Source organism: Mixophyes fleayi, chromosome 9 (genome assembly GCF_038048845.1).
Source record: "Mixophyes fleayi isolate aMixFle1 chromosome 9, aMixFle1.hap1, whole genome shotgun sequence".
In the NCBI taxonomy this organism is placed as follows: domain Eukaryota; kingdom Metazoa; phylum Chordata; class Amphibia; order Anura; family Limnodynastidae; genus Mixophyes; species Mixophyes fleayi.
This window is the reverse complement of record NC_134410.1, coordinates 13,530,747-13,556,619: the sequence shown is the minus strand read 5'-3', so window position 1 is coordinate 13,556,619 and position 25,873 is coordinate 13,530,747. Positions and strand designations below refer to the sequence as shown.

Here is a 25,873-nt window from a genome sequence, read left to right as displayed (position 1 = left end):
AAAAAGGGCAATCACTTATACAAAAACTAGTAGTGACATGTTGAGCTCTGCAAAGTTAATTACATTTTCATTAGTATTTTGTATTTTCATAATATGTAAATGAAAAAGACCCAAATTCAGAGTATTATAAAGTGTCACTTTTTTGCTTTTAAAATTGAGATCAGTGCAATCAGGATATAGGGGAGGTGTATCAAACCTTAGGGGGGGGATTTTTACAGCTGTAAAAAGACCCAAAATAGGCATCACGTCACTGGGGGCAGGGCCAAAATGGCGCAATCCATGAAGCCACGCCCCCTACCCTGCTCCAGGAACTCCCAGACGTAACCAACATAATGTTGGCAATTATGACTAATCAGCTTCTGTCATTTATATAGCAGAGTCTATTAAATGACAGAAACTGATTCGTTGCTATGGGCAACGCTTCCACATTATCTCACTTGAAGGTTTAATACATCTCCCCTGTATATATGGTGGAGTAAACAACTACAGTATATAGCATGCAGCACTCAGCAGTGCGTCTTGAGCCGACAGGGAAGAGAATGTATCCTGTGACTCATGAGCTAAATGATCTAAATGATTGAAAAGATTCAGAGAGTGAAAAGATTCGGATGACTGAAAAAGATTGAGAGTGAAATGAGTCAGAGAGTGAAATGATTCGGAGACTCATATGAGTCAGAGAGTGAAATGAACTAGATGAACTAATGATCTCCTGAGCCAGGAGAATGACTCATAGTCAGTGATCAGCTCCACAGTCTCACACAATGTCTGAGCACAGCAGCGCCACCTTTGGTAGTTTAGAGGTACTGACTCATGAGTATTAAATGAGAGAGCTGAATAGAAACAAAAGAGCCAGTGTGAATGAGACAGTGAGTGCGGCTGCTGGAGCTGCTCGGCTTTATCTCTAACTCCTCCCACTTGTTTTAGTCCCTGGTGAACTAATCTTTGCCAGAGCTGTGAACTAAATGATTTAGTTCACTTTGAAGATTAGTTCATTTGAACTAATCATTCATGAACTACCCATCACTAATATAATAAATTTATGTAATAGTTAAGCCTAAAATATAAACATCTGTAAAATGATTTTCAACCTCATATATAGTAATCACAAAAATCATGTAATGTCTACCATTAAGTGGGGCAACACATAGATGTCCTCCTGTGGGGTGAAATATAATAAGATTAAGAGATTGGATCTGAATAAAGTCAATATGTTTCTGTCCAGCACCCAATAGTATACTTGATATTCTGATCCAAATTCGGATTTTAGCACAGTCCAATTATATACACAAGAGCTACTTGTATTTCTCCAATCAAGTGTATACAATCTCACAGTATGTACCACCTATATAAATTCCAGCAGGCACTATTACTGTATAACGATAATCACACTGTTAAACCACGGCACCCAGGAGGAGGACCAATATAACTGTCACACATTCAGTAGTATGGAAGGTACGCAAAAGGACAGTTCATGCCTGTTTCCTGCTTGTACGTGTAACTGTATGACTGTTTGTCGTGATTCCCCTTCATTTGTTTGATTGGTTTTCTTTTTGCAAAAATAAAATCCAAACAAGAAGTTCTATGAAGAAAATGTGTCTGATCTAAATGTTTCTCCAAATATTGAAATTTTAAGAAACCCCCTCCATCTAGGTGAATTGTGGAGGTCCTTCACATAGTACCGATATTTACCATTACAGTATATTCCTGTCAGGCTTCTATGCAGAAATACAGCTAGAGAGCCAGGAATATGATGAAACACATGATGTCTATTGCGGAAAGTACAAACCAGATGGTGTAGTAATGAGCACAGCAGGGAAATGCAGAAGGTATTACCAGGTATACAGCTGATGCAGGTAAGCAGATGACATGAAGAGATCCCAGGAAGAAGGTAAACCAGAAGCACAGAAGCATGAAAAAGCAACAACAGCCTGGGACAACAATAACCAGCAATGTATGCTGGGAGGGACAGGTATAAGTAGGGACACACCCAGGTGCAAGGGATAATTAATGAGGAGGTTAACCCCTAGTACAACAAGGAAGGCACAATAGCATCACCTCTGGTGAATAGAGGTACTGCCACAACATATCTATATATATATATAGAACAATAATAAAGTCCAAAAGGCAGGAGCTGCCAGGCAAAGCAGCATGCAATGCAAGGGGCTTACAGGCAGATCCGGACTATTCCACAGTGATGAAAGAAAGAAACTATGTGTTGGGGCTTCATGCCCATATGTGGGTTGGGCTAAGTAGAATGATCATCCTGTTATATCAGCTGTACCCCACACTATATACCAACGACAAGCTTGCTTTTTACCATTGTCTACTCCTACCACATGACATACCAACCAGGTACCCTCACACATTGTGCCAGTCACAATGTGTGAGATTTCTACAGTAATTGCCGGCAGTGTGCGCTGCGAGGTGCCTGCGTGTTACATTGCTGGCAATTGAATTTTCCCCAATATGTCATGTCTAAATAAGTTCAGCCACACACATGTTGACCATGTCCCCAACATTATTTGGCCAAGCCCTTTTGGAGGTGCGGCCGCGCAACGGCGGCATACAGCACCCTTTTTGCTCGCCTGTGTGTGTGTGGGGGGGGGGGGGGAATACGCTGTACCGGGGCCCCCAATTTCTCTTGTCAGCCCCACCAGTCTGTGCTCTCACGCATATGGCATACAGATACCATCCTGTATCGCACATAATATATAAGCCATGTGTTGAGGGGTTATTATACCAGCCTATGCTCTCACACATTGTACCGACAATGTGCCCATACACATACCAGCCTGTGCCAAACACATACTAAAGCAATCATGTGCCACAGACATAACAACCAGTGCCTATGTTATGGCAACCCTGTGTGCTCACACCATATGCCGACACAGAACATTAATCTGAATGCTGCGACCCATGGCTGCAGCAGGGAGTAATAATATTTAATAACCTTTAATTGGACACAAGTTATCAGTGGTTGAAGAGTTTTATTTTCATCACTGGAAAGAGATTTCTGTTTTCTCAACAGTTCCTGCAGGTGAGTGGCCTATTTATACATCCTGTTTATTTGTTATAATTTGCTTCAATGGAATCCTCTTTGTATCACAGTCTGAAACAAATATTGGAATCATTCAGTTACTTTTAGCTTCTTAGCTAAAAGTATCCAACTAGCAAAAACTTGTATATTGCTTTGGTATTACGGGGGTTAAAATCAACTTCCTGCCATATTAGGTGAAGCGTTTCGTTTTAGGAACACCTGGGCAAGAAAGAAACGAAAGTTACACCTTAGCTGAATGGTGGGGTAAAAAGAAAAGAAAAAAAAGAAAAAAACTTCCTGCCATACTATAATAAAACATTTTGTTTTGGGTGGAGTTTATATAGATATGTAAAAATACATTAGTATATTTACCTTTGATGTAGAGTCCCCCCAAGCTGGTAGGTTCCACAAAAAGAATCATACACAGAATAGATCCCCAGCACACTGCTGTGAACCAGTACAAGAGCTGCTATTTTATGTGTGCTACAAGCCGCGTCGGTGTTCACAGCCGCCGCGGCTTGCTCTCTGTGCTGCCCAGCCTCCCGGCCGTCTCCTTGACGACTGGGACGTCACTTTCGGGTCTGGCCTTAGCAACGGTCGGACAATAATTCTTTTCAGCGCAGCGTCCCGGCAATTCAGGAAAGCCGGGACGCTTGCGCAGCACCCCCACCAGCCTGCGGCTAATTATTAAACTTAGCTACTTATTAAGCAGGGGCTGTGGGTACTTCCCGAGCTAGTCTCTGATTGGCTGCATTTGGTATTTAAGGCAGTGAGTGCTTAGCCTCCCTGCCGGTTATAGCATCTCAGTTCTGTGCTGTTGCTCACCTGCTCTGGATTCTTGGATTGCTGTTTACCTGTTGTGACCCTCTGCCTGTTATTTGGATCTTGCCTGCTTGCCTGTGACCCTGACCTTTTGGCCTTTACCTTGGAATCTGCTGTTCTGCCTGTGACCCTGACCTTTGGCGTGTTTTCTGACTATTCTTCCCTGCAAGTGACCCCTGACCTTGGCTTTCATCTGACCATCCATTACCATCTCTGCTGTCTCCTGGCCTGCAGCTGCAGTATAGTATAACGAACCTACACTACATTGGAGTTAAGTCCTGGGGGCATCCGAGTACCTGTGAGGAGATCTAGCTCTACGGGAAAGGCGGCTGCTATAGGTGAAGACCTCTGTCTCTCAGTTCTGCAAGTTCGTTATCTTACCAGGCAGCCTAACATTGTGTACATAAAATGCAGGATTCTCATACATTTGTAAATATATGATAAGCCACCTGTCCCGTCAAGGCGCTCCTGCTAAACAGAGTGGTCCTAAATCTGAACAATGTGAGTCTCTATATTGGGTCATACATGCTTTGTGTTTTTAAATTGAGAAGTAACTTACCAAGAGTTACCCCAGGAACCTCCAAAATGGCAATAGAAGCAAACCTATAAATTGATTGAGCAACTTTAATTTCTCTATTCGGGTTCCTCAAATACTCCACCTGTCCAGCGCTGCTCTCCTCTCTCTTACTAGGGGGCCTCATCCAAACACACAGTGGCCTGTCAATACCTTTACTCTATGAGCTTCCTAGTCATATAAAATAGGCAAGCTGTAGTTAGAAAGAGGAATACATCGCTGGACATTTCAAGTCTTCAAGACACCCTCTGGATCAGAGGGGATGTTGCACTAATAGAAAGTATAGCTCTTGACCTCATGTACGATGAGCAGAATGCCCAAACTAAAGGGGCAAATATTTTCCACCAAAGTGCATGGGTGTACAGTCAAACTGGCATTGTTTGTGATGCAGCACAAGTTTGCACTGGCCGAAGTTGGGCAGAGCAAAAACAAAGTGTGTCGTAGGGGCACTCAGAGCAACAATGAAATTATTTTGCACAGCGAGATTGACATATTCTATATTTATAATGGGGTGTGGTTTGCACCTTCCAGTTCCACATCAAGGGAAAATCACATTTCTGTCCACATAAACGAACAGAGCTTCAAACACACGCCACATGTAATAAATAAAATATGATACATACAATGCCCCTTCCCTACAAGTAATTTAATACATAATGACATGACATAATGAGGTTAAACCAAGCAGTATTTTTGGTGAAAAACTGAAAAGTTTTATTTAAAGAAAGGGGTGATATTAAAGTGTTAGATGATTGTACTTTGATGTGACGTTTACACTTTTGCACAGTGCACCTCTTCAGAGTTTTCCCGCACACACATAGATGCAGTTCTAGTCTGCAGAGATGTCTCTTGGAATGGAACATAGGTGTTCTCCTTATAGAGTGCTGGGCGGACCATCTAGGTGCACAGGGGCAAAACTATGGAAAGGGCGGTCAGAGTCCACTCAATGTTGCTGAGGTTCTGTAGCTTCTCATATCATAATGAACTTCATGCAAGAATACATTTTACGCTTGGGGTGGAATTCTTCTATATCATTTGGCTCATGAAAAGTAGATCTTCTACCTAGAGCAAGGACATGGAATGAGCAGCAAGAAATCACCGCAATGTCCGGGTACTACGGTACACCAGCATCACGGATTTTCATTTGCACCTCTATGGGGCGTGAAGAAAAAGTTACAATGCTGCATCACCGCGGAATGCCATCATAACCGGTTTGGAGGCACTCCGCGGCACAGGAATGAATCGGCAACCTAGAATCTAATATTTCCTCATTTGTCATTTTACTAATGCCCTTAGAGATCTGCAGATTATTGCAGCGCTCCAACAACCTCTTAACAGATACATAATAATATATTTTTGCAGAACATCTCCGCTCTCCAATAGCTCCAGAACAAGATCTATGAATATTATTATTATTATTATTAATTTTTATTTATAAGGCGCCACAAGGTGTCCGTAGCGCCGTGCAGAGACAAACAAATTACAATACAATGGGAGACAGCACAGTACAGTAAACAGTAAGCACAGTAACTCAGTACGCTCAATGCACAGCTAGAGAGGGCGGGGAAGGGAGGATCCGCAAACGACGGGGCCCAAGAAGGAGGGCGCGGAAGACAGGGAAACCCCCAGGGGGGAGGAGGGAGCGAGAGTGGACGTGGGGTATTATATAGGGCAGTGGTTCCCAAACTGTGAGCCTAGGCTCCCTGGGGTGCCTTGGCGATCTCACAGGGGTGTCTCGGCCACGGCCAGTGGTAAGCGAGGCGGGGGACTACTTGATAATTTTTTTGGCTTAGGGGTGCCTTGAAAAAATGATGGAGATCCTCAGGGTGCCTTGAACTGAAAAATTTTGGGATCCACTGATATAGGGCATTAGTTATGGCCCACAGCACAAAACTTACCCGGAAAGACTAAAAGATGTTAATATGTATAGTATAGTATAATATAGTATGGTATATGTATAATATGTATAGTATATTATATAGTATATATATGTATAATATGTATAGTATAGTATAATATAGTATGGTATATGTATAATATGTATAGTTTGGAGCAAAGAAGGGAAAGGGGGGCATGATAGAAACTTTCAAATATATCAAGGGTGATAACAATGTACAGGAGGTAATCATTCTACAAAGGAAGAGAAGTATTAGAACACAAGGACATGCACTGACACTGGGGGGGGAGAGTAGGTTCAGAGGTAATCTATGGAAAAAATCACTTCACATATAGGGTAGTGGATAAGTGGAATAGCCTCCCATCAGAGGTGGTAGAGGCTAATACAGTAGAGCAGTTTAAACATGCTTGGGATAGACATAAGAATATCCTTACAAAGAACAAAGGATCAAAGAGGGTTTGAGGTTACCATAGGTTAAAAAATGGGCAGATTAGATGGGCCAAGCAATTCATATGTTTCTATGTTTCTAAGTATACTTCCACAGCCAATCAGTATGTGAACTCTGGTGCTGCAAATATATTTCCCCCAACTCTTTACTTTGAAATATTTTACAGCTAAGGGGATTTCCTTATCATTTGCTGTGCATTGAAACCACTTACTTATAGGAAAACGAAAGTTATGAAGAGTGACTTGAGCCCCCTCCCTACTGTTTATAGTGAAACTAACAAGACTGTGAAACATGAAGAACGGAAGAATGTTGCTTACACTGAATTTAATAAAGAACCTACAGACCTTCCTTGCTAATTTTCTGCTTTTATCAACCATCAATGCATCAACCCTCAACATAGGTAAGTGTTTAAGTCACTCTTTTGTAAGTTGGCTCTTGTATAAAGTATTCCTGGTAAACCTAGTTTATCTGTTGTGTGCAAATAACAAATGTTTCTGAAGGATTAAGTGATATTGGGTCGTACTATACAAAGTTTTTGAACTCAGCTGCTTCACTATCGGCTGCAAGAACAAATATGTGTCGACATTATCCAGATTCCCACATGCCTTGAAAAAGGTCCTTGTGAGGTTAGGATACTTTAAATAAAGAAATAAACATTATTCAAGTAACTGCGTTATATCTTTGGAGGTCTTTCCTATCTGGCTAATTACATTTATGCAAATATCTATACTTGGATGAATTAAACTAATAATTTATTGCTCTATGTATGCAAAAAACAATCACTGGCTGATATATGGTAATGAGTCTGGTATAAAGCAAACACATATTTCTTGGTATTTGTGACTCATATGTATATCAGTAGTCAACAACACTAGTCTATAAATTACTAGTTGGGGTGAATAATAATTAATTTACTATTGGTATAGTTGTATACAGAGGTGATAATTATACTATTTATGAATGATCCTATCATGTGTCTTCTGTCAGTGGGGATTTTTCTTTCTACTGTCTTATACACTGTGTTACTTAATGGAACAATAGTTATCTTTGCTGTCAGGAGTCAGGACCCCCATCTGTAATCATTAGGCCCTGGAGTGATGGTAGGAGCAGATCCACCACCCATTATGCTCTGACCCTTATATAAAATTTTGCATATATAGTCAACATTTTAGAAAAGAAAACCTGCCCCTCCCCCACATACACACTCACACTCACACTCACTCCCATCCCCAATAAATAATAAACAATTATGTGAATAAAGTGGATTTATTGACAGTATATTGACAGTATATGAACGTTTTGAACAGATAACTTTCTCACATATCTTGAAAATGGTCCTTGTGAGGTTGATATACTGTAAATAAATAAACTAACTGTATTTACTGTGTCATTTCCTTGGAGGTCATTGTATCAACAAACAACCATTGGCTGATATATGGTAATGACTCTGTTGTAAAGCAAACATATACAAAGTCACAAATTTGCAGCAGTTTAGGGCACCACACTGTCACAATTATTATAGTCAAAAACTGGTTCGGTCAGAACCCGAAAGAAAAAAAATTTCTTTTAAAACCTGCTTCTGATAGGTTAAATAGCTGAAAAACTTCTGTTTTAGCTACCTTGCCATTCAGAACTTCAAAATAATATATAATACCCAACGATGGTTTATTGTTGGGTATTATATGCTATTTTATGCAGTACGTTTATGTGTCCTTTTTTGAAGAAATAAAAGATAAAATAAAAAATAAATGGGCAACTAAGTTTTTAATAGGATTTGGGTCTGGATTCAGTCCTAAAATAGTGTATTCAGCACACCGTAGCTGCTTGCCAAGAGTGTGTTTAGGGTTACGTCTCTGGTTTAGGTTGGGGGCGGCAAGAGAGCTTTTTCAGTCCCTCAAAATGACCTGACTTTTGCACGTTTGGACATGCTGGAGATTAACCATCTGCCTATACGTTTAATAGGAAACCTTTTGCTTCCTGCAAACATACTTTATATTGGAAAATAAATAAATAGTGGCAATTGTACCAGTGTAATAAAATATTCATATGTATGATTATGACACATGTAATAGACATACCCAATGTCCCCGCACTCATGATTTGCTTAAGATACCAATAAAGTGTAAACAAGCAGGCTCTTATGGAGCGGTTCCCAAAGGCGGAATTTGGTTGAGCACTGTAGACAAATAGACATAACCACACTACACATCCGAATATTTTGTGGTGAATAAATAATCCTGGGCGTATTCAATTGTTAGCGGTAACGCTGATAAACGAGCGCTCAAAAAATATTACAGTTTATACGGTAATATTGCGCGCGAAAAGGGCTAATACGGTAGTTTACTCGCGAAATTTCAGCTCGCCGCTCCCAATTCCGCGAGTAATTACCGTATTAACGCTAAGATTTTTTGAGCGCTCGTTTGTTAGCGTTAATACGGTAATTACTCGCGGAATTGGGAGCGGCGAGCTGAAATTTCGCGAGTAAACTACCATATTAGCGCTTTTCGCGCGCAATATTACCGTATAAACTAATATTTTTTGAGCGCTCGTTTATCGGCGTTACCGCTAACAATTGAATACGCCCCTTAGAGCCTATTCATACCTAGTTTGAGTTCTCATCAAATTTATGGTGTTTGGGGATACAAAACAGAGCAGAGAAAGTAATGTTATACCAGAAAGGAATGGTACATAATATTAGTTTGGTCCTTTGCTCTAACACAAAGTTTCTTCTCTTACACAGAGAGTCACAGTCTTCACTATTATTTCACCACAACCTTATCTACTGGTCCCGGACAACCTTCTTATCACGTCGGTGGATACGTGGATGACGTGCAAGTTGTGAGATACACCAGTGACACACGGAAAGTGGAGCCTGTGAGCTCCTGTCTGGAGGAATCCATGGACCCTCAGCACTGGGTGAATCAAACTACGATTGCTAAGCATTATGAGTTCAGGCACCAGAAGATCATAAATGATATAAAAAGACTAAAACTTTTCAACCAAACTAAAGGTAAAAATAAACAAATGATACTGTTCATTTTGTGACATATAGTGGTGATGTACAGTATTGTTACATATTCATAGATGATAAATACTAATAATTACACATCTGCATTTGCCTGCTGGCAGCATGGGGCAGTTATGTGTCCTAGGCATGGACCATCCTGGGTTATTGACAGAGGAGAGTAGGGATTCCTATGCCCTTTCTGCTACTTTATATCACAGCCAGCGCTGGATAGTATGAACGTATGGAGACAATTTTATAATTAACTCTAAAGTGTATGGAGGAGGGTGAAAATTAGTTTTTATTATCGCAGCCGATTTCCAGCACATCAGCTGGAAAACAGAACTGTAAGAACAGAGTTCTGTTACAGTGTGGTATTACAGCATCAAGAGCCATACTTTTACACCTGACCCCCAGTCACACAGAAATTCCAGTAATAGTAGAAGTGCAGCTCCCCTCCATAACTCTACAGCCTCCTGCAACTTGATCCTTGGATGCTCAGTGAGACAGGGAGGAGGAGGGGGGGGGCAGTGCTGATATTCAGAATGTAATGGTGATTCAGCAGTAACATCATTGTGTTTTATTGACAAAGAATCTTAAAAGTTGTCTGACTTATTCTCCGGAATTTCCATTTTGAAGGCTGGTCCCTTTCACACTCAGGGCCCCAGTGCAACTGCAATGTGTGTGTATATGTCTTATGCTCAATATATTAAATATGTTGGAATTTATTTTGTGTTATTCCCGGAGCACAAAGGGTCATTTAAAAAAAATGAAATTGTGCTGCAGCAAAATCTGTCAGACAGGGAAATTTGTAGCTGTTATTAACTGTTTTGCAGTATAATGGAATCCACTGCTCCTTTGGAATTTTCCATCTGCCGTTTCCTCTCTTGTCCATCTGCTAAGTGGGGTTGTTCACTAACCCTGGTGGGCAGCTGGATCAACGGTAATTCTGGCCTAATCTGCTGTACGAATGGGACACTGCCGGGCAGATGAAGCGACGTGACTGTGGGAAAGAGTCTTGTTCTCCGTTACTGAATTTCACTGATATCTGAAGTCTCTTCTGATCCATTGATTCTCCGTGTTTTACAGTTCTAGACTTATACTCAATCTGAGCGCTAAGCAGTCATGTCTCTGTATGACACAGAACATCTGGCCAGTTAGCACTCCAATGACTGTATCCTATAGGGCACAGTTAGGGTGGTCAGATGCAGTCATTGTCAGACCACATTTTATGCCTTCAGCAGTGAGGAATTTAGGGACACGATGATGTCTTTTAATATTCTTGGACTTATGAAGTCATTGGAAATGGATGGGTGGTAAAAAAAATAAAAAGATATAAAGAAATACCTCCAACCTACAGTTTTGGAACCCTAACCTAGCCTAACATGATGCAATTTAAGGCCCAGAGAAGACGTCTCGTGACCGTCCCACTGGTAATGTGGGGAGAGTTGCATTGAGGACCTGTAAGAAGACCTACAAACAGGAGGCTGACTTTGTATTTTGAGTGAGCTTCAATATTATTTGAATTGTGCAAATACAGAAGGACTTGCTAGTTTCAAGTGTGGAAAGATGGAACGAACAGACCGTCTTTAGGCTTCACTATCAGCCTGAATTATACTCCATATGCCTTGTTGTTACCTTCATGATAATACAATTCTGCAAGACTAAGGATAGCTTTGTGTTGTCAAGTCACTAAGTTGGATGTGATGAAGATGGCCCAAGTGTTCCAACAGACCGTAGCCTAAAGCCACCCCCCCCCCCCCACCCCTGGTTGATTGGGGAGGTATTTCCTATCCCTAGGTGGCCAGTGTGGGGCTTAGGTAATAGTGCCCAGTAGGACAGTGAACTAGCTACAACCTACCATAAGATGAAGATGGAAAAAGAAAAACACTCTGCTTATTTGTGGCTGGCATCACTGAAGATTATGTGCATTTTAGTATATGTACCATTATTACATTTGCTGTATAAATTACCTGTTGTGTATTTCTATATTGCTTTCAAAGTACAATAATTCTGTTCTATGTCTTGCAGGTCACAGGGATACACACGTTTTTCAGGTACAATTTTGGTGTGAGTTATCTGGAGGTAACACCATTAGTGGATATGAAGAGTTTGCAGCGAATGGGGAAGGATTTATCGTACTTGATACATATATTCTTAAATTTGTTCCACTAATATCTGCAGCAGAGACTATAACACAAGACTGGAATGAAAGGCGGTCTAGGGCTGAGAGGCAAAAGTCATACATGGAACACGAGTGTATTGTGTGGTTGAAGAATTACTTGGACTGTGTGTGGGTGAAAAAACGTTTGATGACAGGTAAGAGAACAATGTAAAATATTTTCCCTTAGTTATTATTCTGCATTTGACACCAGTGCCCATGTATTGTATGTATTTGTACATCTAAACCACCACTGATAGCTACTGTGCCAAAGAAAAAAGCCCATAATTTAGTGTATAAACCTTACAATGACAATAGTTTTGTATATAATTCTAGAGTTACTCATTTAAATTAGTGCAAATTAGTACAGTATTCATAGGTCACATTTCATCACAGGATCAACTTAACAAAGCACCACTCCCTTGATACACAAAATATCAAAGAATAAGAAACTTACAAAGCTGAATATGTCTAATTGACCAACTTTACAAATTTCCTTCCTTATCAACAGCTTAAAGTTTATACTTATACATTACTATTCTTGGTTTGGAGGGCAATGCTATAATGAGGAAAATGGAACGGCGATGGGGACCAAATTGGCACATAGTTATGCAAACCTCTTCGTAGCCAAGTGGGAGGAGGATCACATATAGGGGCACAACCCCTATAAGAACAATTTGATCATGTGGAAGCATTTCACAGTCTATGGGCATTATTTATCAATGAATCCGCTAGAACCAGCAGTTGAGAGCTCTGATATACACACAACCATGTAGCAAAAATATTTAAATAGATAAATGTGACACATGTAATAAAGACAATCCTGATCTGCCCCCAATCTCATGATTAATTTAGTACATAAGTGAGACTGGAGCAATAAGTAATTTAAGAGATAAATCAAAAAGTCTAAATGATTAAAGTGATAATAGACAGGACTTTGAAGTAAGCTTTTTACAATTTACAACATGTATATTTCCAGCATTCCCAGAAAAGTAGGTGCATCCATGTTTTCCCGCGGACAATGACCATATGCATAATGTAAAAATCAATCTATCTCTACAGTAAGTGGACAAAGCGGTAGACTTCATTAAAGACATTATGCATTTGTATTTTTGCACTTTTGAAAATGACAGGTCTTGATACCTTTATAATTCAAAAGTTGGTGGTGCACATTACGTAAATTATGTGAGAGTTTGGTGTGGCTGCGACTAGTTTACTATATGGAAGGGGGGGAAATAAATAATGTTTTTCCTTTAATATTTGTCATGTATTTGTCAGTTCCTCCACAGGTGAACGTCTCAGGTCACCAGTCACATTTGTTCACAAAGCTGCAATGTTGGGTGTATGGCTTTTACCCCCAAGCTGTTGAGGTGAAGTGGAAGAGGAATGAGACAGATAAGGTTTACTCAGATGAGGACAATCAGATCCTCCCCAATCCTGACGGAACCTATCAAACCAGAGTCATCGTAAAAGTGCCAACTGGGGAGGAGGACAGTTACTCCTGTCATGTGGATCACAGCAGCCTGGAGAAGACCATCATTGAGAAATGGGGCGAGTACCAGCTATGCAGTTCCATGTCTGTGGCTAACATGTAATTTGGAGTGACACCAATATACTGATGAGTGATTACTCCCTATCAGTAAACTTTACAAAAAATTGTATTTGAAGAGACCCTAATTTTAGAATCGCAGTCTTCCTTTGGTTGCACAAAATACAATGTTATTTACATTATGATGTGGCCTTTTTATTTTGACCTGCTCCCTGATGAGGTCATGGTAGAATTTACATCCAGCCTAACTGAAGAATACTTCAGGATTAGGCAACAACTGGGGTTGAGAAGGAAAGGGGCTATATCAACCTACTGAAAGAATTACATAAATATAAGAAAATATAACATGGCTGTTATATGTTGGGCAGCACAGTGGCTCAGTGGTTAGCACTTCTGCCTCACAGCACTGGGGTCATGAGTTAAATTCCTGACCATGGCCTTATCTGTGAGGAGTTTGTATGTTCTCCCTGTGTTTGGGTGGGTTTCCTCCGGGTGCTCCGGTTTCCTCCCACACTCCAAAAACATACTGGTAAGTTAATTGGCTGCTAGTCTGTGTGTGTGTTAGGGAATTCAGACTGTAAGCTCCAATGGGGCAGGGACTGATGTGAGTGAGTTCTCTGTACAGCGCTGCGGAATTAGTGGCACTATATAAATAAATGGTAATAATAATAATAATAATAATAATATATGTTAAGTGGACCTCAAACTAGTCGCACCCCTAATACTGCAAACTGCAGAAACAGCTTACACACCCAATATTTTACCGCTACAGAACTTACACTTGAATTACTTGGTGCTCCCAATGTGAGTAGCGCTATTTCAGTTAAACTTTTATTATTAAGCATAATTCTGTACCAGATATGGAAATTAGCAGTACCCTATGCTGCTTGCAAGCAGGAGATCAATAAGAGGTCATGCCGTTCCTCAGAGAACTCTTCCCCTAAGGCGCAAGCTGTACGCAAATGTCCTGAAATGGTTTGTTACTCAGGCAACAAACCACATTATGGTTGGTTTCAGGCAGCCTCTTCTCTATGTCACAACTTCACACTCTCAAGCCGAGTCAGGGCATTTGCATACACTGTGCACCCAGGTATTGGTAAAATAGAAAAAACTAAAAAAAATTCATACCAACATAGAAGAAAAGGCACTTTATAAAGATTTATTTTTCTGTAAAGTGTCAGGTCCCCGTTAATGGGAAAGGTCTGTAGTGGTAAAGTAATAGTCTAGGAAATTTTACCGGGCTTATGTGAGGTATATAATTAGGCTTGCAGATAGAGAAGAGTCCTCTGTACATGTTTTTTTTCATTTAAACTGTGGTTTGTATTAAGTATACTACTTTTAGGGCTTGTTCACAGAGGCACTGAAAAATGTCGACAAAACCTTGCCCTTTTTCAAAGGTTTTGATAGCGCATTAGAAGTGTGTTCTCAGAGCTTCCCTGCAGCATAGTGTACATGTACAATGTGCTTACTGAGTGCGCCCCTGGAATTACATTATATTGTACCAAGCGCTGATGTGTCTGGGCGCTGCAGGCAATGCCAGAATTGATGAACGTCAGAAAGTGTGTATGTACAAGTACAGTCCCTTCCATTATTATTTGTCCCTTCCATTATGATCTGTAAGTATCAAAAGTTTTTTAACAGGTTTTACTAATGTGCATTAAACATTTACAATTAACGCCTGCGTGTACGAGCCCTAATATTGCACCTGTCTAATTTATTTTCTTTTTTTACCATAGACAAGCTCATAAAAGAATCCAAAACAAGCAGAAATCATTTTTGTGCAATTGGTGCTTTTGTATTCATTATACTATTCATCATATGTCTGGTGGTGGTGATGTACATAATAGAACAGGTGAGTACAGAGTTTGCAGTCACTGGGTGTTTGTAGTTGGGGTAAAATAATTAATGGGATTTAATGTTTTGTTTATTAGGTTAGTGAAATTTTGCCCACTTTTCGGATTTATAATACTTTGACATATTTATACATATCTGTAAATATTCAAGATATGTTTGTCTGATCCTTGTCTGATATATATAACATTGCTTTATAACATTGTTCAATAAGTTGATGATACAGAATACTTAACATTTACCCCTAATTAATCGTATCTATTACACGTATAGAACATATGTATTGAAGGAAAACTATTTTTATTGGTCAAGGCGGATTAAGGGGCTGAGACAAGCCTCAAAGGGATGGCAGAAAGATGGATATTATTTAGACAAAGAAGATATGAGGGAATCTTTATGCCTGATGAAGCCATTTTGGTGAAACGCGTTGGGTAGAAAGATCGCACATACAGTGCCTGACCTACATTCATTCATAGATGCAAGGACTGGAATTCTTGAGATACTATTTATTCACAGTGGAACGCGTGTGTTCCATATGCTGTTGCCGAAAAAACAGAAGTTCGGCCTTTAAAACGCAAGGTATATTCCAATTCATAGGAAGTATATCAGACTTGAATACTCCAGCAGCAAGCTGTAGTGGTTAAGGACGGGTCATAACTAGATATTCTCAGGCTCGGTTTTCCGAAAACCAAACCCCCCCAAACATCACCAATCCGAGTACCGAGCCGTCCCTGTACTTTCCCATTTTCTCGGATCTTAATCGAGGTAAAACGTCATCATTGCGTCGTCGGACCTCGCGGGTTTTCGATTCCATAAGTACTCCCCTCCCCAGGAGATTCAGCGCCATTGCTCGCACAGAAACAGGGGTAGCAGTGTTTTTGCCACTCTCCATTCTAAAGTGAAATTGTTCAGTGCCATTGCTCACAAAGAAACAAGGGTAGCAGTGTTCTTTGTCACTCTCCAGTCTCCAGTGCAATTGCTCAGTGCCATTGCCGATACAGAAACAGGAGGGGTAGCAGGGTTATTGTCACTTGACAAAAATTGACTGGAAATGACTGGAAATGAATGTTATTGAGATTAATAATAATGTAGGAACAAAAAAAAGGCAAATTATGTGATTTTGTCACGAGCTGCGGCGGTACTCACAGCCGCCGCGGCTCGCTTCCTGCCTGCCCCAGCGTCCCGGCCGTCACCATGACGACCGGGACGTCACTTCCTTTCCTACCCGGCCGTCGCCAAGGCAACGGCCGGACGCCTGTCACATAGCGCTACATCCTGGCGGTGTTAGAAGCCGGGCGCAGGCGCAAAAAAGAACACAGCCTGTGGGCTACTTAAGGGGCCTGGATGTCACAGGCATTAGCCTGCATCTGTATGTATCAATCAGGGACTAGCCCTGATTGGTCTGGTGCTAGACTGCTCATTAGTCTGCAGGGGTGTATGTTAGTTCGGATTGGGCCAGCTGGGTATTTAGGGCAATGAGGTCTGCTGCCTCATTGCCGGTTATAGCTTCTGTGTTCCAGTCTGCTGACCTGCGTGTTCCTGCTCTAGTCTTCTGAAACCACGTCTGATTTACCGTGTATGACCTTTGGCTTTGAACTGACTTCGCTTGTGTATCCTGTGACCCTGATCCCTGGCCTGTTTATCGTTTCTGCTATCCGCCTGTGACCCCTGACCTCAGCTTGTTTACTGATACCGCTGTCTGCTGCCGGCCCTTGACCTCTGCGTGGACCTTACTCCGCTTGCCTGGGTTCTCCCCAGCCGGTACACACTTCACGACCCTCTGTCAGTCTGCAGCCCAGTCTGTCCCCACCATCAGGGGCTCCAGTGAACACCTGACTGGCAGAGTAGATTCCGGCTTGTGTTGTGCCGGCTGGAGGGGTTCCTAACAGATTTCAGCATTTTTAGCAATTAAAAAAAAACAAAAAAAAAAAAAAACAGATCCAAATCCAAAACCAAAAACACATACCTATCTAGATGCCTCTAACACTAAATTGTTATGATAATTATATTTTAAAACACCTAACTCCCACAAAGATGTATTTTTAATCATACATTCTGCTTTTTTTTTTTTTTTTTTTTTTTTTTTTAAGTCCTGTGATACAATGGTTGATCTGCCTTGAAACATCAATTTCTATGCATTGATCAATTCAAGAGCATAAGACACAAACTCAAAAAGTACACGACTAATAGGGCATGGCAATGCTTTCAGGATCTGTTCTATTATATGGGTAAGATCTTCAGACACAAGATCAGTAAAATGCTTTCCACTATTCCAGTACTCGGTCCACACATTCTTGAAGTGAAAGCTGCCAAATCAGACCACTTATTAGCATCATATGGGCAGGTGCAGCAAGAAAAACTTGAAATTCATGGTACATCTGTTGACGTTTAACACTCCTGCTGAAATGACTATATATAAACTTAGTTAAATCCTCCAATTACAGGCATGGAAGTGGTGAGAGGAATCATGTGACATGCACATTTGATAATAATGGAAATTCCAATGTAATGTAACTTACATTGCATCGGAATTTCCATTATGTAAGTTGCAACGCTGTCACGTTACCCATCATGGGATTTGTTGTGCCACTGCAGAAGCCAATTAAGTTTTCACTAGATAACGCAGGCACTATGAAGAAACTGTTCTTCATTGACAAAAGTTTTTGCACATGAGTCAGCAATTTCGAAAGGATCTAACACAGTGGAGATTATCTTTGCAAAATAGAACACAAACTGCAAGATGTTTTACATTAAAAATAACAGTTGTCTCATCTGTCACATCAGTATATACCTGATCTTTCAGAGAGTCATGCAGAATGTCATTGCAATACTTTGCAATGCTATACCATTAACGTTTGTTGACTTCTGTTTTCGTAGCTTTACATTTCCTATGCCCTCTTTCTTTGATATACTCTTAAGGAACTTTAAAAAAGCCTCTAATTTCACCAAATGCCTGTTTCACCAGAAAACTACACATTTTGGCTTCCAAGAACATTCTCTGTGGTCTGTCCCAATCTCGCTTGCAGAAATATGTATAATCGAGTAGATTAACACCTGGCCAAACTTCCCACATGTTTCTTATGTACTTTGCTCTTTGTGTGTTTCAGAAAAACAGATTTTCTTTTTTTTAGAACACTTTTGTTGCTCTGGGGGGGGGGGGGGGATTTTATTCCTCACTGTTTTGATTATTTTATCTTCTGGCAGAATGTATTTCCCATCCATAACAATATCCATGGTGTTTTGTGACCAACTACAGGTCTGCCGCTACTGTTCTGCCACTGCCAATCTGCCATTGCCAATCTGCCACTACCGGTCTGCCATTGCCAATCTGCCACTACCGGTCTGCCATTGCCAATCTGCCACTACCGGTCTGCCACTGCCAATCTGCCACTACCGGTCTGCCACTGCCAATCTGCCACTACCGGTCTGCCACTTTCGGTCTGCCACTGCTAATCTACCACTACAAGTCTGCTACTGCCAATCTGCCACTGCCGGTCTGCCACTGCCAATCTGCCACAGTTTTTGGCAGTAATACACATTTTCATTAATATACACACAGCTGTCCAGTACAAGTGCTAGATAGACATACACATACCCTATGATTTTTTTATGAAGCTCAGTATAATACAGATAGTTTCAGGGGCACAGGGAGGATTGTCGGGGGGGGGCGGGGTTTCTCCCCGCCGACCTAAAAAAAAAAAAAAAAAAAACACACGAGAGAGAGCTGCTGCGCATGCGCAGCAGCTCCGTTTCGCCAGCGCTGTCCTATACAGCAGCCGCGGCACTGTCTAAGAAGCATCTGCGGCGGTGCTGTATACAATACAGCACCGCCGCGGACGCTTCTTTGACAGCGCTGCGGCTGCTGTATAGGACGGTGGCCAATTAGTTAGCGCAGGGGGGGGGGTTTCTAGAGACTCAGAAACCCCCCCTACGTGCGCCACTGAGTTTACGTTCTTAACGCTGTTGAAGGGGTAGAGGGGCACATAGACAATTATATATGAGAGCTGACCTGTCTTTTTTTTGTAGTCCACGTTCATGCCCCAGACCTCAGATCCCCAGCAGGCACTTTAACCCTGGGGTGCTCAGGTTAGCCATAGCCACCATCACCACCCCAGTCTCTGTGGGTGAATAACTGAACATGAACACTGACTGCCTTCTTAGACATGTTCCCCTTCCAATTATCATTATCACACTTACCTGGAGTTCTTCTGAGATTATGTGCTCCCCCTCTGCCTCAGCTGTCAGTCTGCCACTTCAGCTACTTGTTCACTACAGCCACTGATGCTGCCAGTCTGCTGGCACTTGCCTACTTCTGGCACTTTGCTGATGCTGAGCTCCTCCAGAGTGATTCTGGAACCAGTGCCACTTCAGCCGCCCACACCAGAGTGCCCCCACTTGCTGCTACTGCCACTCTCTGGTCTGGTGCCACTGTCTTGTACCAATGTCTGGTCTGGTGCCAATGCCATTGTCTGGCATATATGAGGTTAGTTATGATATACACAATTGGGGATAAGCTTGAGCTTCCGGGGGCAAATATATGGACTGTAAAACAAATTACATTAGAAGAATATAAGCACACTTTATGTGTTGTACAGGTATACAGGCTTTCCCCAGTGCCTTTAAACACAGGCATAATACATAAACAACGACTTAAAGAAATTATCACAAAAAAGTATCTGTAGTGAACTTATTATTTTTGCTTTGTTCTGAAATGTAACATTTGGTAACTCCCTTCCTCTAGAAATTCTGCGTTTGCTCCAGGGCAGCAGTGGAGCCGGGACCATCTGCATCAGACAGCAGTACTTCTGGACTGCAGCCAGACAGCCAGGAGGAGGTAAGAGTTATTATTCTTATTTTATAAAAGCCTTGTCTGAGGGACTGGGTAGTGGTTATTAGGATGTCCAGGGGGAATGATGGTAGGTTAAAACTTTGCCTAGGGTGCCGAGAAACCTTTTTTTCTATCATCGTCATCCTGAGGTAATTGTACCACCGCAATCATTGTAAAATAAGCTTCCCTATCCTTGTCTCCGATCCTTGCCAAATAGGCTTCCCGATCCTTGTCTCTGGTTCTTGCCAAATAGGCTTCCCGATCTTTGTCTCCGATCCTTGCCAAATAGGCTTCCCGATCCTTGTCTCTGATCCTTGCCAAATAGGCTTCCCTATCCTTGTCTCCGATCCTTGCCAAATAGGCTTCCCTATCCTTGTCTCCGATCCTTGCCAAATAGGCTTCCCTATCCTTGTCTCTGATCCTTGCCAAATAGGCTTTGCATGGGGAAGCTATTGCCTGAGACAATGGGGTGTTTTTGCCTTTCAATAAATAGACGTGTGTGTGTGAGTAACCATTTTCACATGCATTTAAACTACTAGGTTATTAGAAATCTCAATCCCTGGCTGATCCCTGCTCATACATTAAGTGTGGGTGCACTGTACAAATAAGATACATAGCTATGTTAGCATTCTCCATTATAGATCTATTTTTCTTGGTTACTCTGGCCTCAATAGAACTAGACATTGTGTGAATAAAAGGCATTGCCTAATGTGTCCCAATATTTTATTTACCACTATTGGAAGGTCTGATTTACACCCAATTGTCATCTGTCAGTATTGGAAATTGTTGACAGTTAATAATAATAATAATAATAATAATAATAAATAATAATAATACATTTATATAGCACCAGCATTCACAGTAGCTATTTACTAATGCTGACAGAGTAATTAAACAGTAATAAAACTAGACTGGATATTACAGACAGATATAGAGGTAAGAGAGCGATGCTCACAAGCTTACAATGTGTAGGGAAGTAGACAGCAATGGGAAAAGTGATTAGTGGGGCTATACGATCCAGTCAGGGGTCAGAGGGTTTTTGAGTATAGAAGGATAATAAATGTAACCTTGGGGGAACTATATAGTGTGGTCATAATTGGGTAGAGCAGGATAGGGAGGTTATGAAAGTGGTTCAAGGATTTGGTAAGCTTGGCTAAGAGATGAATGTACATAGAGAACTTGAAACTTTGGAGGCAAGGGGAAAGTCCTGTTGTATGAGGAAGGGCATTCCATTATTGGGTGCAGCCCAAAAAAGTCTTGTAACCGGGAATGGGAGCAGGTAATGAGTGCGGATGAGAGACACAGATCTTGGGCAGAGCAGAGAGGCTAAGTTGGGAGATATTTTCAGTCAAGTCAGGCGATGTTTATTGTTGCAGGCTTGTTGGTGTTTGTAGACATATTTTATATTGGATTCAGTAACATACAGACAGCCGATGTAGAGACTGACAGAGTGTAGCAGCAGTAGAAGAATGATGTGTGAGGAAAATCAGTCTAGATGCTGCATTCAAAATAGATTGTAGGGATGAGAGTCTGAATCTTGGAAGACCAGTAAGGATGGTGTTGCAATAGTCAATGCGGGACATAATGAGTGCATGTATTAAAGTTTGTGCAGTATCCTGTGAGATATGTGGAAATGTTTCTTAGATGTATGTAACAGCACAGTTGTCAGGTATGGTATCGTGTGAGAAGGACGGACATTAGTGCAACCTTTACTTTATATATCCCAACTTTACATTTTGATCTTTTAGTTACATACGCTAATTTGCCCCCCTAAATACACACTCGCCACAACTTGTAGTTAATTACTGTATCTCCTTCTGATGTTACATTACGCTGGTAGTTTCTTTGCATATTATATTATATTTTGTAAATACTCTACTATTAGTATCTCAGTCTAACATCTGTACATAGCTTACATTTCATTTATTTACTGTTTATTTTGTACATTATTTTTTATGTTATTGTTTTTTTCTACGGTTCTACCATCATTTATGGTATATTCTTTAAAAACCTAATACATGTGTTTAGGGGGAAAAACTTCTAACTTTCAGGTGAGGTGTGTAGTGAAGGTGTCATTCAGTGGATGACCATTGCACCCGTCCAATCAGAATCTCCTCCATTACTCTGACAAGGTCCTGTAGCAGTTACTGGAGCCAATAATATTCCTCATTCCACAAGTTGAAACATATGTTTTAAATGTATTCTATTTCTGAAGATCAGTATATAGTAGACCATGATTAGTGCCTACTAGTATAACATTTATTAGTCTTCCACTTTATGTACATTTTTTTTTGAGGATTACTTTTGCCATACCCAGTGTATTTTATTGGTCAGTAAACAGCCCATGTGGCATCTGGAACAAAAATAATCAGGAGAAGGAAGAAGGAATATGTTCTGCTCTCTCTCAGTAAAGACTGGAAGACAACTAACAACCACCATTGCTTTTATTGTTTTTTTTAAGCCTTTTTTTTTGTGTTAATGCTTGTATAAGTTTTTTTTTCTTGCATATATTTTATATTCTTTTCTAAATTGTATAGTGAGAAACTAAGTGTAAATATGTTTATTGGGTCTGATGAGGCGCGTCTGAAAAAGTTGCCGTATTTTTTAATTCCCGTCATGTGTGCACATTATCTTTAAAAAGTTACTAGGCAACCAACAGTTTGACCATGGCCAAAATTTTTCCCATGATAGGTTAGAACAGTGACTATCTACTTTTATGCTGGAGATTTCAGCAGACCTGTATCAATTGATTTGTGAAAATATAGTAGTCTGAGCCCTCACATACAGCCCTTTATTTACTACAACAGAACTTGGCAAGCAGCTAGACTTTATTTTTCTTTTACTTTGCTGCAACTATAGAATATCTTATAAATTGTAATATATATATATATATATTATATTTATAACACATAACAGGAAAGGCACTCACATTTGTAGATATTTCTCCAGCCTGGGTGCAGGAACTCCAATAACATGAATGTAAAAAATAGTATAATTAGGAGACATTCACAGGACTTTTCCAGATTATAAAAGTATTTATTCCATTAAAAATTGGTCAATGTTTCATGCTCCACACAGCCCTTTATCAAGACTAACACCACAGTGAACCAAACACCCTTATATACCCTATACAGTGGGAGTGAACCAATCAGGCAATCACCAGCTGAGCAAATTGGCTACAGCTGATGAGCTAACTGAGCTAACAGAATACCAGAGAAACCTATAAAGACAAAACTGATGCAATATATACAAGCAGTAATTAGTATATAATAGATCACTAAGAATTGCAACAAATTAGACAAGTAAAAAATACCTTGTAGCATTAAAGTGCAATATATTACATACAGTAGATATTAATATGTCATTAGATATTCAGTTATAATCACAGGAAAGATAATACAAAACATTTGAATAATTAGCGTAAACTATCTATATAAAGGTTTGTTGCTATCTGTTATAGCAAACCTATATACATCACTAAATCCAAAAAATAGCCGTGCACAAATCTGGTGTATAAAAAACATACTAACTTGTGTAAGTGAACCAAAAAGTAAGAAAGATGAAACCACAGTGTAAAAGAATATTACCACCAAGTAAGAAAGGCATAAAAACAAAGATCAAACAACTAGAGCACTGTATATATATATATATATATATATATATATATATATATATATATATATATATAATCACTTCAGTGTCACTTCACTAAACAATGGTACAACTAGAATATCGTACTTATAGCTGTAGAAAAGTAATAGAAATTTAGCCAAATTTTGAGTTACTACGAATATGGAACTTAAAAGGAAATTATCAATTTAGTCTGGATCCGTCGACAAGACAAATCATTTAAACTTTTAGTTGTTTCAAGTTATTGTTTATTAACTATAAGTAGCAGTTGACACAGCCCCATGTGACGTGTTACGGAGGATAAAGTGTCATCACATCTGACTTATTACCATTAACTTATTATTCCTGAGAATGGATACAGAGGGATAGATATCTTATCTGCCCACCAGTTTTTCTGCATTTCCTCTTTGTGAAAACATGACAACAAAGTTTTTTTTTATATGTAATTATTGCAATAGGGGACATTTCAAGAAGTTGTCTTTTTGCAGTGAATCTCAAAATCATTTTTTACGTAACTTCACCTTTATCTTCCATCTGTGTCGCTATGTTGCTTTCATAACGCATTTGTCCAATTTTACAGTGTCTGAGCTTCATTTATTTATTTCACTCTCTCCCATTTGCAGACCCAGTTGAACATTGAAATTTGAGCAGAAACAACTTCTGCCTGACTTCGTAGCGGTCGTTCGTTGAATCATCTTTACATCTTAAAGTTCCAGATGCCCCATCAGTAATGATTCCAGCCCTTGACCTTATGATGTGGATGGTTTGTGTCAATTAAGTTGAACTTATAAAAGTTTATTTGTATTTTCCTCATGTTGAAGAAACACAGTTCATTTAATGATTATATTTAGACAACAAACTAAACAAAATGACGGAATATGTCAGTGGAGCTAGATCTATGTGTCACCTTGTAAAGTATTTGTAAATACTGTATAGGATAATAACTTTCAAACAACAATGTTAATTTGATATTGACATATTCCAAATCATTCCTAAATGCTCTTTATGTAGAAGAGCAGAGAAACATATATACCCTTCCCCTCCCATAAATATACCCACCTCCAGATGCTTGGTTTGAAGGCTCTTCTGCAGATACACTTTCTTTCCAGTTACTTCCTTCCACTTGTTCTACTCCCTTAAGGTTCCAATAACTCCAGGTGGTAGATTAACTAAAGATTCTAAAAAGTAAAAGTGGAGGTGTTGCCCATAGCAACCAATCAGATTGTAGCTAGTGTTTTCTATATTGCACTAGATAAATGATAGCTAAAATCGGATTGGTTGCTATAGGCAACACCTCCACATTTACTTTTTAGAAGCTTTAGTAAATCTAAGCCCAGGTGTTTATCATATTTAGGCATGAGTGATTTTCTCAGGAAGAAAAAAGACAAAAGCACACAGACCAAAATGGATCTGACGCGTTATCCTTTATTTTCTCAATATACTGTATATCGGATGAGATTCAGGTGGTTCTTTCACACAGAGAACGTTTAGGATTGATTTGGGCTAGTCTGAAAGTTAACATTGTTGTTTGAAAGTCACTATAGTATATATTGTCATATTCCATATATATTATATATATATTTGTCATGGTGATGTTTGACGTTCTCCCTTTGTAGTTTCATATAGTTTTAATAAAATGTAATTTAAAACTTACATTGTGATTCTGCAGCCTCTTTCTTTATTACTATTATTATTATCATTTATTTATATAACACCAGTAACCGGTGGCACCACTGATACATGAGGCTTCATGCTGCAATCCAGCCACAAGTTACTATTGACTTGATAGAATGCATTGCTGTGAATATGTGTTATTCCCACAACAATGGTTGCTTCTATTATTTGAATGTGACAGGAACACTTTAAAGATTCCGGAAGCGATGGACCAGGTTTGAAAAAAAACAAACAAATGAACAAATATAGACAATCACCACTACCATCAATATTACATTTTTACTCCAGCTTCATCTTAGAACTACAACCAGTGGTAGAGGTGAGGGTGTATTCGGGGGTACGCCATACCGCCACTTCTCCTACTGCCTTCATTGTAAAATGATCAAATTCCATTCCCA

General features: G+C 40.0%; 1 protein-coding gene across 1 annotated transcript; it reads left to right on the top strand.

Moving 5' to 3' along the window:
- The first annotated feature begins 6,927 nt into the window (after positions 1–6,927).
- Positions 6,928–25,454, top strand: LOC142101989 (class I histocompatibility antigen, Non-RT1.A alpha-1 chain-like). Its single transcript, XM_075186490.1, has 7 exons — positions 6,928–7,178; positions 9,519–9,788; positions 11,814–12,101; positions 13,222–13,494; positions 15,229–15,344; positions 20,085–20,177; positions 24,425–25,454. The coding sequence occupies exons 1-7, from the start codon at positions 7,070–7,072 to the stop codon at positions 24,446–24,448; spliced, it is 1,173 nt and encodes a 390-aa protein (XP_075042591.1). The 5' UTR covers positions 6,928–7,069; the 3' UTR covers positions 24,449–25,454.
- Positions 25,455–25,873: the final 419 nt, after the last annotated feature.